The following is an 18,044-nucleotide window of genomic DNA, read 5'->3' on the forward strand; positions in this document are numbered from 1 at the left end:
TATGGTACTACGGATTTTCATTCGTCGAAAAGTAGAGGAAACAAATATTCTAGTTTACATGACACTAAATCTGTATTACATGAAAGAAGTATAAGTAAAATTAAGGAAAGAACGAATTATAAAACTGATGATAGAAAATATTCCAAACATAAAAAGTATGATAGGAACTCGGAAGATCGTGAAAGTACTCCTTGAGAAAGGAAAGGTAAAATAAACGAATTCAAAGCTATAAATGTTGTGAAAAAAACAAATGATTTTTAAATGAATCAATTAAAATACATAGTAATGATTCTTTGGAAGAAGGTAAAATTATATCTCCCATTAAATCTAATTTCAATAACGAAACAAATGATACAAAATTTATCTGGGAGAAAAATGTTAACGTAGAAACTCGTAAAGATTCTTTTAAGATTACTTTCAATCAATTCGAAGATAAGTTAAAGCCCGCTAACAGAGTGGATACGCGTACGTTTTTAACAAGAAAAGATAGGGAAAATGTAGGAGATAAAGAAAATATGCATCAGATTGGGAAAATTTTCGAACTCAATATTTGAAATTAATATGGGACGAAAAAGACAAAGGTTAAATTTATTCCATATATCAAAATTAATTCCAGCAATAACGGGAAATCCAAAAAAAGAAAAAAAAGAAAGAAAAAAAAGAGGGTTTTTGTTAATTGCTGATTTAGTTATAAAATAGTTATATTATTTGTACATTATTCATAAGAAAATGTAAACATTTTCTCCTTCGGGAGGGGAGATGTAAAGAAATATTCTTTAATTGATTTACCGCGTTAGTCGAAATCATTGGTACGTACCTGACATACAAGTCAGCTGATGTAAAAGAGAGGGGGAATAAATAAGAAGAGAGTTGCGAGAGCAGTCGCGAGCGTTTACTTGAGTAGTAGGAACGATACGGTTTATAACGAACACTAAATGTCGTTTCACAATAGCCACGGCGAAGAAAAGTTTTCAGATAATTTCATTAATTTATGAGTTATTTCTAATTGTAAGACAAATTCATTCAACAGAGATCGCATAAATATAGACATTATAAAAATAGAATAAAAATGTACCTTTTAAATCACCAAGAAATATATTCAGGTTTCCACAAAAAAAAAAAAAAATTAAAGGGTAAGCTTTAGGTCCCGAAAATTTTTTTACCATGTTATACTCACGCAATCTATTTATTATATATTTCAGAACATAGAATAACATTATTATTATTGCTGTTGAAACACTAACTTTATTTATATACCACATGTTTAGTTAAACAAATAGAAAATTATAAAACAAGCAAAAATAGTTTTAAAATACAACTGGGCCCTCTCTTGTAAGCCAAGAAGTGATATTAAGCTTAACCTCCGCAGCGACTTCTTATATCTTTCGTGATTTAACAGAAACTAGAAAAGAATCGTCACACGGGGAACCTATTTAAGGGGTTATACGCAGTTATAATTTTTAAAAAATCGATTTTTTTTTCTTTTTTTCATTTTTGGAATGTACATATATTTAAGTATATTCTCTGAAAATTTCAAATCGATCCGACAAATATTCTTCACTTCATGTAAGCTGCAAACAAAAATTTTTAACTATGTGTAAACGTCTCTTTGAAACTTTAAACGCGTTTAAGCAAGATCGAGATCATACTTTGTCCAGGCGTCAAGGATGTCAGGTTAAACACGGATGGAAAAAATTAGACAAAAAGCTGTATTTTATCAATTCATTTATTCCGATACTTATTCGATACTAGTTTGCGTACTCGGAATGTATCATCTACGTAGTTTCTTACATTAGAAAAGAGAAGTTAATCGATGTTATAAACATAGTTTCCTCTTAAAGAAATCTTGTTTTTTTCCCTTCCCTCTATTTGACTTTGTATTATGCAAATAAATAATTACTAGTCAAACGAGATACATAAAATGAGAAGCAAGAAGTGTTTCGGTTAAAGGTCACATTGAAATGACTTTATTTTGTATTATTATATAAGCGTTTCGATTAGTTATAATTATTCAAGATAAAATACTCAGTTTTTCTTATCTTATTGAAATGTTAAATTAATGTGCTAGACAAATTTTCTTTTGATCGCACGTGTTTTAATCGTATGATATGTTATGTATTTCTATTACGTGTTTTATTACACGTCTGTCTTGTCTGATAATGATTCAATAGAAAATCATTAGAAAATTATTGTTACATAGAAACGCAATAATCCAAGATCCAGTGGCCAGCATACTGCACGTAATTTACCAAAATCCAAATTTCGTTCAGTCAATCTTTCATACCTACTATACATACATTAGGCGGAAATTAACTAAGCTCGGCGGCGGTCCATATAGCACAGGTTCAAATGTCCAGGTAGCACAGGTTCAAAATTTAAACCAACTTCAAGAGCTTTTTACCAAGACTGTCGTCTAGATATTTTATTATTTACTAGTATTATTATGCAGAAAAAAAAACGGCAGAAAATTGTGACGGTTTTTAAGCTATGGCAGACACTTTTGGAAGTTCAAAAGAAATTAAATTTTAAATGTATTTTAATGAAATACGTTAATTCGTTATATCACGTTATATATTATAGTATTACTAGCCTACATTTTATACGGTAGACAATTTTTCCGGTAATAACATCCCGGAACACATCGAAACCTTACCTACAGCACGTGCATACGTATGTATATGAGTACTATACTATATAGGGTCTTTTGCTTAACTCGACCACCTAAAGTATCTCGTTTATTTTGTACAATAGATAAAATGTTAGAGGACAAAAATATTCTGTCCAAAGACGCCAATATAGTGATAGGCCGAATTTTTTTTTCAAGGTCATATTTTTCAAAATATAAAAGTCATCGTATATTTTTTTAAAGGAAAATATTTTTACAAAAATATTCTTATGAGTAAAAAAAAACCGATTCCAACGACGTGAAAAATGTTGACCTTCAGATGACCTTTACTGAAAAATTTGTTAAAAGTTTGTCAGGAACTTCAATACGCTCTCCGAGGACGATAATAAAGAAACAAATACAATCAACGTGTAAGACACTCATACAAGCAAAAAAAAAACTGGTGCGTATGTACTTATGTACGCACGTAAGAAGTTACATTTCTTTGGCCTACCAAAACGAATATAACCTCAATAACCTCAATAATAACTTCAAAAAAAATAACTTCAAAGAAAAAAATAACTTAAAGAAAAAAAAATTTATTATTATTATTAATAATATTATTATTATTATTATCATTATTAATTTTTCTTATAACTTTTTAATTGTCCTTTTTATTTTTAATTAAAGTTATCATTATTATTATTATTATTATTATTATTATTATATTATTATTATTTGTTGTTAATAATTTTTTTTTACATAGAATATAGTTGATAAAGGAACCTGATCTCCCCTCCCTAGTTAATGATCGATAATATTCTCTAATGTAAGAAGATTATTTTTCTCTTATTATTATATTTTTATTCATTTATTTATTATTTAATTTTATAAATATATATAGCGTGACCAGGGAAAAAGGGTTAGGATTGGAAGTATGAGAAGATAAGCTACTAATTATTATTTTTCATTAAGTTAACAAAAAAAAAAGAAAAATATTTTCAATCGATCGATATATTATATATATAAGAAAGAATAAAAAAATATCAAAATATAGATATCAGTCCACACTAAATATAAGAGTGATATATCGAATTACTTTATGTGTCAACGGCCATGGTGCGGTGACAGCACTAGTTCTCTCTTTGAGAATTGACAAACTTTGAAAAAAATCTGAGGTGGGACTCACTGACCGTCTCCTTGTTAAAGATAGAAAAATTTATAAAAAAAAAATAATTCCCCCACGAAGAATCGAACGTTAATAACTGGCGCGAGAAGCGACGACGATACTACTTACGCAAGCACACCACTTGACAGGTGCTCAATTTTTTTTCATACAATTTTTATGACTTTGAAGCTGAATAAAAACGCATTACTGTTTTCTTAAAACATAATAAAAATGAATTACAATTATGTCTAGACAAAAAATAAATTCCATGTTTTTAGAATATCCTTTCCTATATCTTAAATTAATTTTATGTGTAGATAGAAAATTTTTTTTTTCAAATATCTATTCAATTTAATACACAAATAAATAATTAAAAAATAAAAAATCAGTAATTTAATATTATATAAAATAAGTAATTTATTAGGAAAAATATTTAAATTTTAAATTTCGTCTTACAAATAATACGTATTCAATTTTATATAGAAATAAATTTTTGTGTGGCAAAAAATTAATATCAATTAATTATTCTAATTAATTTTATGGCGAGGCACAAAATTAATTCATTACTTTTCCTCTCGACTAAATAATAATAGTTTCTGTTAAAATGAATTATTGTTTTTCTTTTATTCAAGGTTTACTATTTTTGACAATAAATAAAAAAACGGCGTATCATAAGCATCAAGATTCGATTTAAAAATACCGCGCTTATACGTCGGTATAAATAGATATATACCCTCGACATTAGATGGCCAAAACAAAAAATGCTTGCTACCAAAAGAAAAAATCGTATACAGAACGCTCTGCTTTCGATGGCCAGGAAAAAAAAATACTCGTTATCGCCTAAACAAATAGAAAGGGGTCCGAAGATCCTTCGTTTGTGATTAGTACACACGGACGCTCGCACGCAACTGGCATACTAGCGCGCTCGCGTGATAAAACCGACAGAGGGGCAAGACTTGCTTTCCCGTACTCTTTCTCGCTTATTTTTGCAAATACGAAGATAAACCACAAAACATTTTTTATGTATTTTTTAAATCTCTAAAACTTTTGTTTAAAACTTTTTTCGATTAAAAGCCTAGATTCTAAGATAAGGCCAATTATCCATTTTTACCCTTTTTCTTAAAAACTTGGGATCCTGTTGCAAAAAAATTAGCACAATTCGATTCAGCGTCGTCGACTTACCCTTACAAGGGGACCTTGCACTGGGACCGCCACAGATCTTAACGAGCTTTGGTATATTAGTAGTATACTTTTAGAGTGTTATCTTGGTAAAGGGTTTTTTCAAAATGCGCAGTAGTTTTTGAGAAAAAAGGTTTTAAAGTTTTGACTTTTGTAGTATATATGTTTGAATGATTTTAATTTTGGCTGTGTATCAAGTACGCTATAGCGTCAGTAGTAACGTTCTCGCTTTTCGCGCGGTTAGTCCGTGTTCGATCCTTCGTGGGGAAAGTTTTTTTTATTAATTTTTTTTCTTTCTGATTTCTAATTTTTTTTTCATATTTATTAATTTTTATATATATACAGGAAAGAGAAAATTATTTATTACAAAAAAAATTAGAAATAATAAATTTTTTAAAATCTTGCGCAAATAATAAAGGAAAATTGATTACTTGAATTACAGTTAACATTTTATTTTTTAACATGTATGTAAAAATAGATAAATCTTCAATATACTAACAAATAACATTCGTATATATTCTAATCATTAAAAATTTCATGTAGATATAAAATTAAATTAATGCCTTATTAGAACCAAATGAAAGAGAAATATTTTTAAACGTTCATCAGGTTTGTTTTCCAACAGATCTTTTAAAAAGTCGTTGTTTATGTAACAAGTCATCTTTCATTAATTGCGCGAGATGTGAAAAAATTTATTGTTTTGAATGCTTTTACAATAACTATCACTCTGGAACCTGCGTGTATTAAATAATAATAGATGTAAAATAACTGTTAAAACTCGTAGATATAAAAAAATTATATATGAAATTGTTAATGAATAGAAAATATACGATTGTTGTTTGTTAGTATATTGAAGATTTATTTATTTTTATATACCTGTTAAAAAATAAAATGTTAACTGTACTTCAAGTAATCAATTATCCTTTATTATTTGCGCAAGATTTTAAAAAATTTATTATTTCTAATTTTTTTTGTAATAAATAATTTTCTCTTTCCTGTATATATATAAAAATTAATAAATATGAAAAAAAAATTAGAAATCAGAAAGAAAAAAAATTAATAAAAAAAACTTTCCCCACGAAGGATCGAACACGGACTAACCGCGCGAAAAGCGAGAACGTTACTACTGACGCTATAGCGTACTTGATACACAGTTGAAATTAAAAGAATTTAAATATATATACAACAAGAGTCAAAGATTTAAAACCTTTTTTCTCAAAAACGACTGCGCATTTTGAAAAAACCCTTTACAACGATATCACACTAAAAGTATACTACTAATACACCAAAGCTCGTTAAGATCTGTGGGGGTCCCAGTGTAAGGTCACCTTGTTAGATCAATTTCCCCCGCTGTCATCAGAAATTCAGAAATTGGAGCTGTTTGAGTGGACTAAGTAAATACGAATGTATATGAAAAATATACCATATAAAGCCAAAAGAGATCTTTTTTTTTTCTATTCTCAATAATACAGTATTATTGTATTTACTTGAAATAACATTCTTCTTTTTTGCAGCTCATTACAGTAGCGGTTCTATGGCAAATATTTTTCTAGTATATTTTGGAACGTGGGTACAGAGTGCAACGTATATAGTGAACGTAATTAAATTTATAATTTTGTAAAGTTCTATTTAATTTCCTTTATCTCTTTTTTTTCTAATTTTTATAAATTTAATTTTTTTTTAAATATGATTGGTTCAATTTACAAATTTGAATTTCATTTTTAACACGTTGAGTTCCACGTCAGTCACTGTCGAAAAAACTGCTCTTTTTTTTTACTAATATAAGTAACGCGCGCGTGGCCTGACGGTGATTTTCTTAAGATTTCGCGAAGCGCTCTACGTGTTGAAAAAATCAATTGAATTGATTATAAAAATCCATTGTATGATGGAAATGATTCCAAAGATAACATTGATGGATAGAAAACATAAAATTTGTTATAGATATGAAAATATATTATTTCTTTATGGCGTAAACAACTCTTACTTTCTTTTATCAAATTCGTATTTTGCTTTAAACGGATAAAAAATACAAATACAAATTTCAATTATAATATTATTATCGTCATTATACTCTCATACTTACTATTGTTTATAGATAAGGTTTCGTTGTCTGCCGGGATGTTATTATTTTATTTTTTGATACCGTAGAACATTTCTACCGTATAAAATGTAGGCTCCTAATACTATAATAAATAACATAGAAAGTTTAGATAAGTTAAAATACATTTGATATTTGTTTTTTTTTTGGCACTTTCAAAAGTGTTTTCTATAACTTAAAAACTTTCACAATTGTCTGCAATTATTTTTTTTAATAATAATAATAGTAAAAAAAAAATATCAAAATGACAGTCTTGGTAAAATGCTCTTGAAGTTGGTTTGAATTTTGTAACTACGCTACCTAAGTGACGCCATGTGGACCACCGCCGAGCTTAGTTAGTTTCCGCCTAATGTATAGTAATTATGAGAGATTGACTGAATGAATTTTGGATTTTGGTAAATTACATACCGTTTGATAACCACAGGCTCCCGGACTATTACGTTTTTATGTAAAAATAATTTTCTAACGAATTTTTGTTGAATCATTATCAGACAAGATAGTGTAATAAAACACGTAACAGAAGTATATAATAAATCGTGCAAAAAAAGACGTGCTAGAAAAATAAAACTTTGTCTTGCATATTAATTTAACATTTAAAATAGGATAAGGAAAATGATGTATATTTTTTCTCGAATAATTAAAACTAATCGGTACTTTTATATAACAATAATGGAAAATAAAGTCATTTCAATCTGACCTATAATCCAAACACTTCTTGCATCTCATTTAATGTATCTCGTTTATTCACTTTATTAGCATAATACAAAGTCAAACAGAGGGAAGGGAAAAAAAAGAAGATTTCTTTAAGAAGAAACTATGTTTATAACAGCGATTAACTTCTTCTATTTATGTAAATTAGCATTATTACGCACGGAATAAATGAATTGATAAAATAGATCTTTTTGTCTAACTTTGCCCATACGTGTTGATGGTATCCTTGAAAACTTGAAAAAGTAATATATTGGTTTTGCTTAAATAGGCTCCCGTTTGATGTTTCTTTCTTAGTTTCTGTTAAGACGCAAAAGATACAAGAAGTCACTGCGGAGTATCAACTTAATATCTGTTCTTAGCATACAAGAGAAGATCCAGAAGTATTTTAATACTATTTTAAGTTGTTTCATAATTTATAATTTGTTAAACTAATCATGTTGTATATTACTAAATTTTTTACTCCAATAGTAATAATGATACTGTTATTTTATTTAATCAAATATATATCAGATAAATTTCGTGAACATAAATTGGTAAAAAAATGCTCAGGTCCAAAGCCTTATCCTCTGATTGGAAATCTGAATCTATTACTTGGTGATATAAAAGGTATACTTTTATTTATTATTTATAATATCTATATTTATGCGACTTTTATTCAATAAATTTGTCTTACAATTAGATATAACTCATAAAATAATAAAATTATCTACAATCTATCCTTCGCCGATGATACTGTGGGTTGGCCCAAAATTAGTTGTAATCTTGGATGATCCTGAAAATATTGAGGTAAGATCTATCAAATTTACTGCACTTCTTTAAAAACGATTTCCCCGAATAAGATTTTTTTCATTTCGGCTTTTTTTTATATTAATTTTTTGTTTCCTTTTTAGATTCTATCAAACAGTTCTAGCGGTTATGAAAAAAGTTCTCTATATTTCCCTATAAAAAATGTTTTAGGTGATGGATTATTTACTGCACCAGGTAAACTATAGGTTTACTTTCTTTCTTCTTAATTAATAAAAAAAAACTATGTATACCCTACTGTAATACAGTATTTTTTAAATATGTCTTTTAGACGATTGCTAATTAAAATAGTTTTCTTTTTTTATAATTGCATATAATGCCTACACACCTACACATGAATATATGAGAATCTCTCTTTTCTTATTTTTCAATTAATAAATATATAAAAAAGATACTATAAATATTTAAATTAAGAAATATTCTCGTATTTAAAGCATCAATATGGGACATTCATCGACCAATCTTAAATCCAGTATTCAAAGAAAAATGGTTTCGACTTATATGGACTCAATGATAAAAAATTCAAACAGACTAGCTAATATTTTAGAAACTACAAACGGAAAAAACGTAGACATTATGCATTACGTACATTTATGTACGCTGGATATAATATATGGTAAGACATGGAAATTCTAAAAAATATAGATGGACACATTAAAATTTTCTAAAAATTGTTTTTTTTTGTACTGACAGATAGCTTATTGGAAAGTGATTTAAATTTGCAGAGCAATCCGGATTGCCAACTTGATGAATATATATCAGAGTAATAATCAGAAGAATATTTTTAAATTTATAATATAATCTAATATTATTGAATATTCGTCTTTTTATTGTGAATTTTATTTTTATTTAGAGCGATGGACATAGCTGCAACAAGAGTAGTGAAATTCTGGTTACATCCAAATATTATATTTAACAATTCATCTATGGGGAAACGGCTACAAGAAATTATTTCCCCCTTAAATAAAATAACAAACGAGGTAAAAATACCAAGAAACCATTTTTGTTTTAAATTGTCAAATATCAAAAAAATATATTAGTTTGAAATAAAATAATAATTTATTCATGTATATATAACTTTTATATTCGTTAAGATTATAAGGAAAAAGAAGAATTCAATGAATGAAGATAACTTTACCCGGGAAGGAAAAGATCCACATGCAAGTAAGAATAATCATTTTAAAAAATATTTTTTTAGTAATGAATTTATGGATGAATACCTTTTATAATAATAATAAATAAAATATTATTATTCTCCTTTAAAAAAGAAAAAGATACCAGTCCATTTTTAGATGCAATATTTAAATCCTTTTACGAAACTAGAAAATATTCGGAGGCAGATATTCGTGATGAAATAAATACAATGGTTGTTGCAGTAAGATGAATTTATTTAAGATTATTTAAATTTTTTTTTTCATTCAGTAAAAGTAAAAAACAATTTGTATTAATTTTTAGGGAAGTGATACTGCCGCTAATTCGCTAACGTTTTTATTTTTAATGTTAGCCACGTTTCCGGACATTCAAGTACGCTCAGATACCACTTATGCATTATTATTTATTATCTTTTAAAAATCAATTATATTTTCATACAAAACTTGTATCATTTATTCGGCTTTTTCGATTCCAGAATCAAGTATACGAAGAGCTGTACGATTTGTACGGCTCAAGCGATCCAAATGAGGTTCCTATTACAATGGAAGATACTAAGAAAATGAAATATCTTGATCGAGTCATCAAGGAGACGCTACGTCTTTTCCCACCTGCACTAGTTATTGGGCGAACACTAAAGCGCGATACAAAAGGTATTTTTATATAATAAAATTTTTATTGTTTTTTTTCTTTTCCCACTGCGTTTACAATCTTATGTAGTAATAATATGTATTTATTTATTTTATTAAGCGAACGACAATGTTATATTACCAAAAAACTGTCAGGTATTTTTTATGATATTTACACTACACCGAAAAGAAAAATATTGGGCTGATCCTTTAAGATTTAACCCGGATCGATTTTTACCAGGAAAATATAACTCTAAATGTTTCATTCCGTTCAGCACTGGGAGAAGAGGATGCATAGGTAAAAGCACATGTTTATGCATTCTTGAAATAGTATTCTAAACAATCGATCGGCTAAGTACATTTTTATTGAATATTGCTTTTTCAGGTCAAATATTTGCCATGACCAAAATGAAAGCAATAGCTGCTACCGTATTGAGAAAATTTATTATTCAAATAGACAAACCTATACCAGTTGCAAATGTTAACCTAAAACTAAGTGTTACTACGAAACCGGCTGAAACTATATTCTTGAGATTTAAAAAGAGATAATATTTATCATTGTTGTCATTATTATGTTACTAATCAAACATTTATAATATATAATTATCCTTACAAATTAAAAATAAATTCTTAATACTATACGTTTCTAGTTTTTATTAGGATATCGGTATTCGTATTCCTAACTATAAAAGATGCAATTTCACAAATAGACTAAAAAATAAACACATTAAAATAAAAATTCAGTATATTACAAAATAATTTGAGTGATACTTAAATTAGTTTTATCGGTAAATTAGTTATAATGAGTATATTTGAATTTATTTGTAAAAGTCAAAGTATCACACACCTCACACACACACACATATATGTTTATTTTTAAATGTCATATAAAGTTATTACTTTTTAGTGAGAAGAATGATTGTTTCCTATGCATCTTCGCGGAACGACTCTCACGGTCCGTACGGTGTTAATATTCTGTTATAACGGTGTTTATATTCTTATAAATTCAACTATATATTAAGGGACGTAATTGCTTAGGTAGTAGTGTTCGCGTCTGTTGCATCGGTAGGTTTAGTGTTCGATTCTTCTAGCAGAACCCTTTTTTTACTATTTTTTTATATGTATAAATTTAAAAAATTTTTTTAACGTTTATTAATTTTTAATTATTTAAAGGAAAGAGAACGAAAGTTATCACAAAGAAAATTCGAAATATAATAATAAAATTTTTCAAATCTTGCGCAAATATTTAGAGACGATTATTTTTTATATAATAACAGTTATCATTTTATTTTTTACCTAGTAAACACAATAAAAATATATGCAACTTTAATAATAATAAATAACAATTATATATACTTTAATCATTAAATATTTCATGCAAAATACTGGTGTGTGTACTTATGTACGCATGTAAGAAGTTATACTTCTTTGACGTACCAAAACGAATATAACCTCAATAACCTCAAAAATAACTTCAAAAAAAATAATAATTATTATTATTATAAATACTAATTTTTCTTGTTACTTTTTAATTTTCCTTGTTTATTTTTTAATTAATGTTATTATTATTATGTTGTTGTTATTATTATTATTATTATTATTATTATTATTATTGTTATTAATAATTTTTTTTTTACATAGAATATAGTTGATAAAGGAACCTGTTCTCCCCTCCCTAGTTAATGATCGATAATATTCCCTAATGTAAGCTGAGTTCCATGGAACGAACACATTAACAGAATGGACAACGGAAGAATTGTTAGAATTGCACGGCATAAGTCACCGGTTGGCCGCAGAAGCACGGGGCGCCCACGAGAACGATGGTGCGACAATTTAACAGTGCAATAGGCAGAAAAACGTCGTTACGAAACAGGCAATTTGCCTAAACTAAAGAATGAAGAAGAAGAAGAAGTAAGCTGAGTATTTTTCTTTTATTATTATATTTTTATTCGTTTATTTATTTATTTAATTTTTTAAATATATATATATATCTGTAGCGTGACTTAGTAAAGAGGGGGAGGATTGAAAGTATGAGAAGATAAGCTACTAATTATTATTTATTTATTTATTTAACAAAAAAAATAAAGGAATCATATTTTTAATGGATCGTTATATTATATATAAAAAAGAGAATAAAAAAAAAAAAAGATAAAAATATCAAAATATAGATATCAGTTCACACTATATATAAGGGAGATATATCGAATTAATTTATGCGTCAACGGCCATGGCGCGGTGATAGAACTACTTCCCGCAACTGCTCCTCGCACCATCGAGGTGAGTGGATCGTGCCGGAGTTCATACGTGAGTGAAATCCGACGTGAATTTTCACGGTTAATGCAAAAACTGGATCGACCAGTGCTATAATAAGATAGAAATTATTAGAAAAAGCAAAGAAAATATTAATCTAACCATCGGTAATTACTTTCGATTAACATGTCAGCCTCCTACAGAGGAGGTGGCAGTAACGGACGTATATATAAATAGTAGTAATATGGACAGTGACAAAACTGAAATGGAAACACAGGGAAATACAATGGCCAAAAAACGCGCTCGCTTGAATCCGAAACCTCTAATACCCGAAAAGAGGGACAGACAGGGGGAAAAAACATATGAAGACACCGATGAAGAAAAACCTCAGAGTGTAAACGAAGAAAGTACTGACCTTTGGCGTTCAATAATGCAGAAGAAAATTGACAATCTTTCGGAGACTATCGAAGACCTAAGAAAAATGAACAAAGAATTAAAGAACGAGAACGAAATATTGAAGAAAAATGAAAAGAGAAGAACAAGCTCCACGCCGGCTTCAAATATAATCTCTGAATCGAGCAGCGTAAAATCATTTGAAGATAATATAAAGCTTAGTAACAGATTCGCTCCGTTAACCCCCAAGGACGATGTAGAAGCGAAGCAACAACATACCGAAGTAAGAAAACAAAACACCGATACACCGAAACAACTGCGGCTTACCGCACAAGAACGAACTACGGAAAAAAAATGTAAACTACCTCCGATAAACATCGTTGGAAAAAACGCGTAAACGATAAGGACAGCTCTAAAGAAAGAACTTAAAATCGAGGAATTCTATGTGAGAGTCAATGGAGAAAACAAACTGACGGTGAACGTATCCAGTTACGAAGACTACGATAAAGTCAAGGCGGCCTTAGACCAATCAAATACAAGGTATTTCACATACACCCCAAAAACTGAAAAGAGTCAAACGTTCATCCTTAAAGGAATGAACAATAGCTTCGAACCAGAAGAAATTCTCAATGAGCTAAAAGAAATGAATATTAAAGACCTTGAATTCATCAAAGTATCGAGATTCACAACAGCTCATGCATTGAAAATGAACAAGAAACTTCCAATGTTCATTGTGCAGATATCGGCAGCTAGAGTTATATGATCCGGTCTCTAGGCATCTGGTTACCGAGCGGCCAACGTCCTTATCATCATAGTTGTCAGTTTTCGTCAACAGAAGCGTGACGGTAAGAGTGCCGGTGGCGCCAAGCTTTAGCGTGATGGCCACATATTGTAGCGGCCTGCTGTCGATAAGCAGATTTCAACCTTATCCCATGCGACGACTGGCGCTGACACTCTCTGTCGGGCATTCAATCTGTAACGACGTACTAATCAGTAAAAGTATTTTAACCAACTTCTTTTAGTTTGATTATTTACTCACTTACCTGAACAAAAATAAATCATTCGTTATTACTTACGTGTGTGAATTCATACCTCGTACACTGTAACATAACTCTACCGTATCGTCAAAATTGCGTAGCATTAAATATGTCAAGCATCAAGTCATAAGATGGGAAAAATTGCGAAAAACTGAAATCATCCAATGCAAAAAATGCCAAAGACTCGGGCATGTAGCATCCAATTGTAACATGGGGTACCGATGCGTCAAATGTGACGAGAACCACGAGCCAGGTCAATGTAAAATCAACAAACAAGACAAAGAGATAAATAGAGAAATCCTCTTCTGTGTATTGTGCAACAATCATGGACACCCTGCATCGTACAAAGGCTGCCCGAAGAGACTAGCATTGCTAAACAAAATCAAAGAAAAGAAACGAGTAGAACAAGAAAGGAGGCAACATAAAATCTTACAAATAAATAACTATGTGAGACCTAACCTCCGATACTCTGAAGTCGTAAAAAACAACCCGACAATCAACAGAGTGGGTCGCAGAGAAGCATTCGCCACTAACGTTATCCAAAACCACCAACCGATAACAGAAACACAAAAAATCTCAGAAAAAGCCGAAGACGTTAAGAAGACTCCCACAGAGGTCTTCCAAAAGCAATTTGACTGGCTTAAAGAGAGAGTCATCGAAAATTCAAAACGTATGGACGTTTTTTTTGATATCATCGAACAAAATGACAATGGACACGCATATTAATAAAAAAATAAAAAACAGACAGCAAAGACTCAACATAGTCAGCATAAATGTAAACTCGCTCATACAAAACTACAGAAGAGCAACTCTTCTTAAATTTATGAAATCACATAATCCCGACATCATTCTCATAAGCGAAACCAAGCTTAATAGCATCCATAAAATATCATTCCAAAACTACGACATCATAAGAACAGACAGACCAAACTCCATTCAAGGTGGGGGTACCGCTATAGCAATAAAGAGAAACATCAAGTACACCAATATAAATCTGCAAGCACTTACGAACTCGAAAATAATAGAAACAACTGTGATAAAACTCAACCTCACCGATGGCGTTTCGATATACATAATTGCAGCTTACGCGGCAGGTAACCACAAAAAAGAATTCCATCTCGAATTCGCGAAAATGTTCCGATACCTGAAACTGGAAGCATCGAATAACTACTACGTAATAGCAGGTGACTTGAACGCAAAACACCAATACTGGAAAAATAACACATGCAATCCAAGAGGAACATTTCTCTTCAATTGGCTGCAACATAACGACATAGAGTATAAAGCCTGTCTAGGGAGCACAGATATCCCCTCATTTCCCAGAGGAAACTCATACATAGATATCTGTATAGCGGACTGTAGATTAGAGTTTCACAACACCGACAAAGACGGAAACTTGAGGTGTTTACCCTACGATAGCGACCACAATGCGGTATCGATGACGATCTCCAAAGAAAAAAATACTCTTTTTACTCTAGAAGAGCAGGACATTTCACATTCTTTAAACTACAGACAAACCGACTGGGACAAATTTCGGAGATTTCTAAATAACTATTGCAGAATAAAGATACCCAGAGATAGAAACCTATCGAACAACGAAATAAATAGTTATCTGGCAGTGATGAACGAGGCTATAAAAAAAGCAATAAACTCAATGGTACCGAAAATAAAACACCGAGACTCAATGGAAGTATACTCGAATGAACGCATAAGAAAAATACAGAAGACAAAAAGCTATCTCATAACGAGAATAAATCGGGCGTACAGGAGGTTCGAATACCATGACAATCCAGAACTTACGATGCTAAAAGACACATTATCGGAGGTTAAACAACAACTCAAACAAGAATACTCAATATCTATAAATAAATATTGGCGAAAGAAAATCCGTGATATTCCAAAAAACGATCCAGAAAATATGTTCCCAATAATAAACCGGATATTTAGACCACGTGGGAAAGCAGCGATCGCAAATCTACAGATACCAAAAAATAATACAGACTTGCTGGAGAGAGCGGGCATCGATATAGAAACATTAAGCAAGAACCAATCGAACAACTGCATCATAGCCGAACCGAAAGATAAGCTCAATGTAATAGGGGCACATTTTGAAAATATTCATACCCAAAATAGCGAGATGGGTAAGGAACGTCTATGTAGACTGATTGAAAGGACAGTAAATAATCTCAAAAATGAAATTGTTGAAGAAGAACGCAATAAGACTACAGTGACAGAGTTCTCGGTTAACAACCGTTCCGATAAACCCTCGAACGAAACTTGTAATTACTTCACCAACAAGGGAGAACTAATAAAAATATTCAGAAAGCTAAATAATAAAAAATCAGCAGGCATAGACGACATACCAAACATCGCTCTGAAAAACCTACCGGTAAAAATGATTGACCTATACGGAGTGCTCTTTAATAACGCACTGAACAACAAATATTTTCCTGACAGCTGGAAAAAAGCAAAGGTAGTAGCAATACCAAAACCAGGAAAAGACGCTACGGAACCATCGAGCTACAGGCCTATCAGCTTATAACCGAACATAGGAAAAGTTTTCAAAATCCTCGTTAATAAAGCACTAACTAATTTCTGTAACGAGAACGATATCATACCGGAAAGACAATTTGGTTTCAAACACAGACACTCTACTCTACACGCAGTCAATAAACTCACCTCAGACATCTGCTGGGCACTCAATAATAACGAATGCGTGGGAGCTTGCTTAATAGATCTTGAGAAAGCCTTCGATACAGTATGGACAGACGGACTTATATACAAAATGATCAAGAAAAAATTTCCAGACCATTTGATCAAATTAACGTACAACATGGTACAAAAAAAAAGTTTCGTGACGAACGACACGGTAACGAGATAACAAATACTGAATTCGAAGTGAAGAATGGTCTTCAACAAGGAACAGTCAACTCACCAATACTCTTCAACATCTACAACAGCGACATACTGAGACTTTTCGGTTTTAACTCGAACAATAATAAATCTGCAATAGCATTCGCTGACGATTTGATCATCTATAACAAAGGGAAAAAAGCCACGATTATCCAAGAGCAATTAGAGAAAGCCTTTTACTAAGTATTATTCTACTGCGATTCCTGGAAGCTGAAAATAAACACAAGTAAATGCGAAACGATACTATTCAGACCACGACTCGACAAAGCGAACCGAGATGTGAAGAAAAATTGGAAGAGCTTTGGAATCAAAAAAGCGAAAGACTCGGATGATAAAATACCACACAAAACCACGGTAAAATACCTAGGAGTGTACATAGATACACATTTAACCTATAGATATCATATGTATGAGAAACTTGAGAAAGCAAAGAAAGGATTCCAGAAATTGGGGAGGCTAATGCATAATGCTCACTTAAACCCAAAAATTAAAGTTAACTGCTACCTGACGATAATCCGAACAATATTGACATATGGAAGCCCGATTTGGTTCAACCAAAATGCGGCAACGATGGAAAAAATCAGGTCATTCGAACGAAAATGTCTACGTGCCTGCCTGGGAAAATATAGAACAGCTGACTCGAACTACCAAAAATACATAAGCAACGCAAAATTATACGATTTAGCAAATACAAGCAGAATAGATACGCATATTCTCAAACTGAATGGAGATCATTTCGCCAACACGAGGAAGGTACCTGGCAATAGTCTAATCTCAGCAATAACATATCCAAACGACTCTTACTTCAAGAAAACGCTAATGACGGTGTTCGGTGAAATTAGAGCATTTAACCGATTCGTATTGCGCGCCGAATAGGTTAGATAGCGACGGCGTTGGGAAATTAAATTGGTTAGAATTACATTCTAAATAGGATCGGTTACGGTTGCCTTAGTTGTGTTATGAGCGCGCGAGGGGGCATTAGAGATACATGTAGGACCGCCTTAGCATGCCAGGTACATGCGAGTGCGTCTTGAGGCATTGAGAGGGGGAAATGGGTGCGTAGGCCCTGGCTCGAGAGCGCAAGCCACAGACCGATTCTGGATATTGA

General features: G+C 30.9%; 2 protein-coding genes across 2 annotated transcripts in view; one reads left to right on the forward strand and one right to left on the reverse strand.

The window, feature by feature from the left end:
- Positions 1–18,044, reverse strand: part of LOC122522744 (cytochrome P450 4C1-like) — a 30,256-nt gene that overhangs the window by 4,065 nt on the left and 8,147 nt on the right. The window lies entirely within an intron of this gene.
- Positions 7,681–10,927, forward strand: LOC122522733 (cytochrome P450 4C1-like). Its single transcript, XM_043644014.1, has 12 exons — positions 7,681–8,367; positions 8,441–8,547; positions 8,652–8,742; positions 8,957–9,181; positions 9,259–9,328; positions 9,419–9,545; positions 9,660–9,729; positions 9,834–9,940; positions 10,021–10,089; positions 10,193–10,367; positions 10,465–10,641; positions 10,729–10,927. Exons 4-12 carry the CDS (start codon positions 9,007–9,009, stop codon positions 10,890–10,892), a joined length of 1,134 nt encoding a protein of 377 aa, XP_043499949.1. The 5' UTR covers positions 7,681–8,367; positions 8,441–8,547; positions 8,652–8,742; positions 8,957–9,006; the 3' UTR covers positions 10,893–10,927.

The sequence above is a fragment of the Polistes fuscatus genome, unplaced genomic scaffold, assembly GCF_010416935.1.
Source record: "Polistes fuscatus isolate 324 unplaced genomic scaffold, CU_Pfus_HIC Scaffold53, whole genome shotgun sequence".
NCBI classification, from domain to species: Eukaryota; Metazoa; Arthropoda; class Insecta; order Hymenoptera; family Vespidae; genus Polistes; species Polistes fuscatus.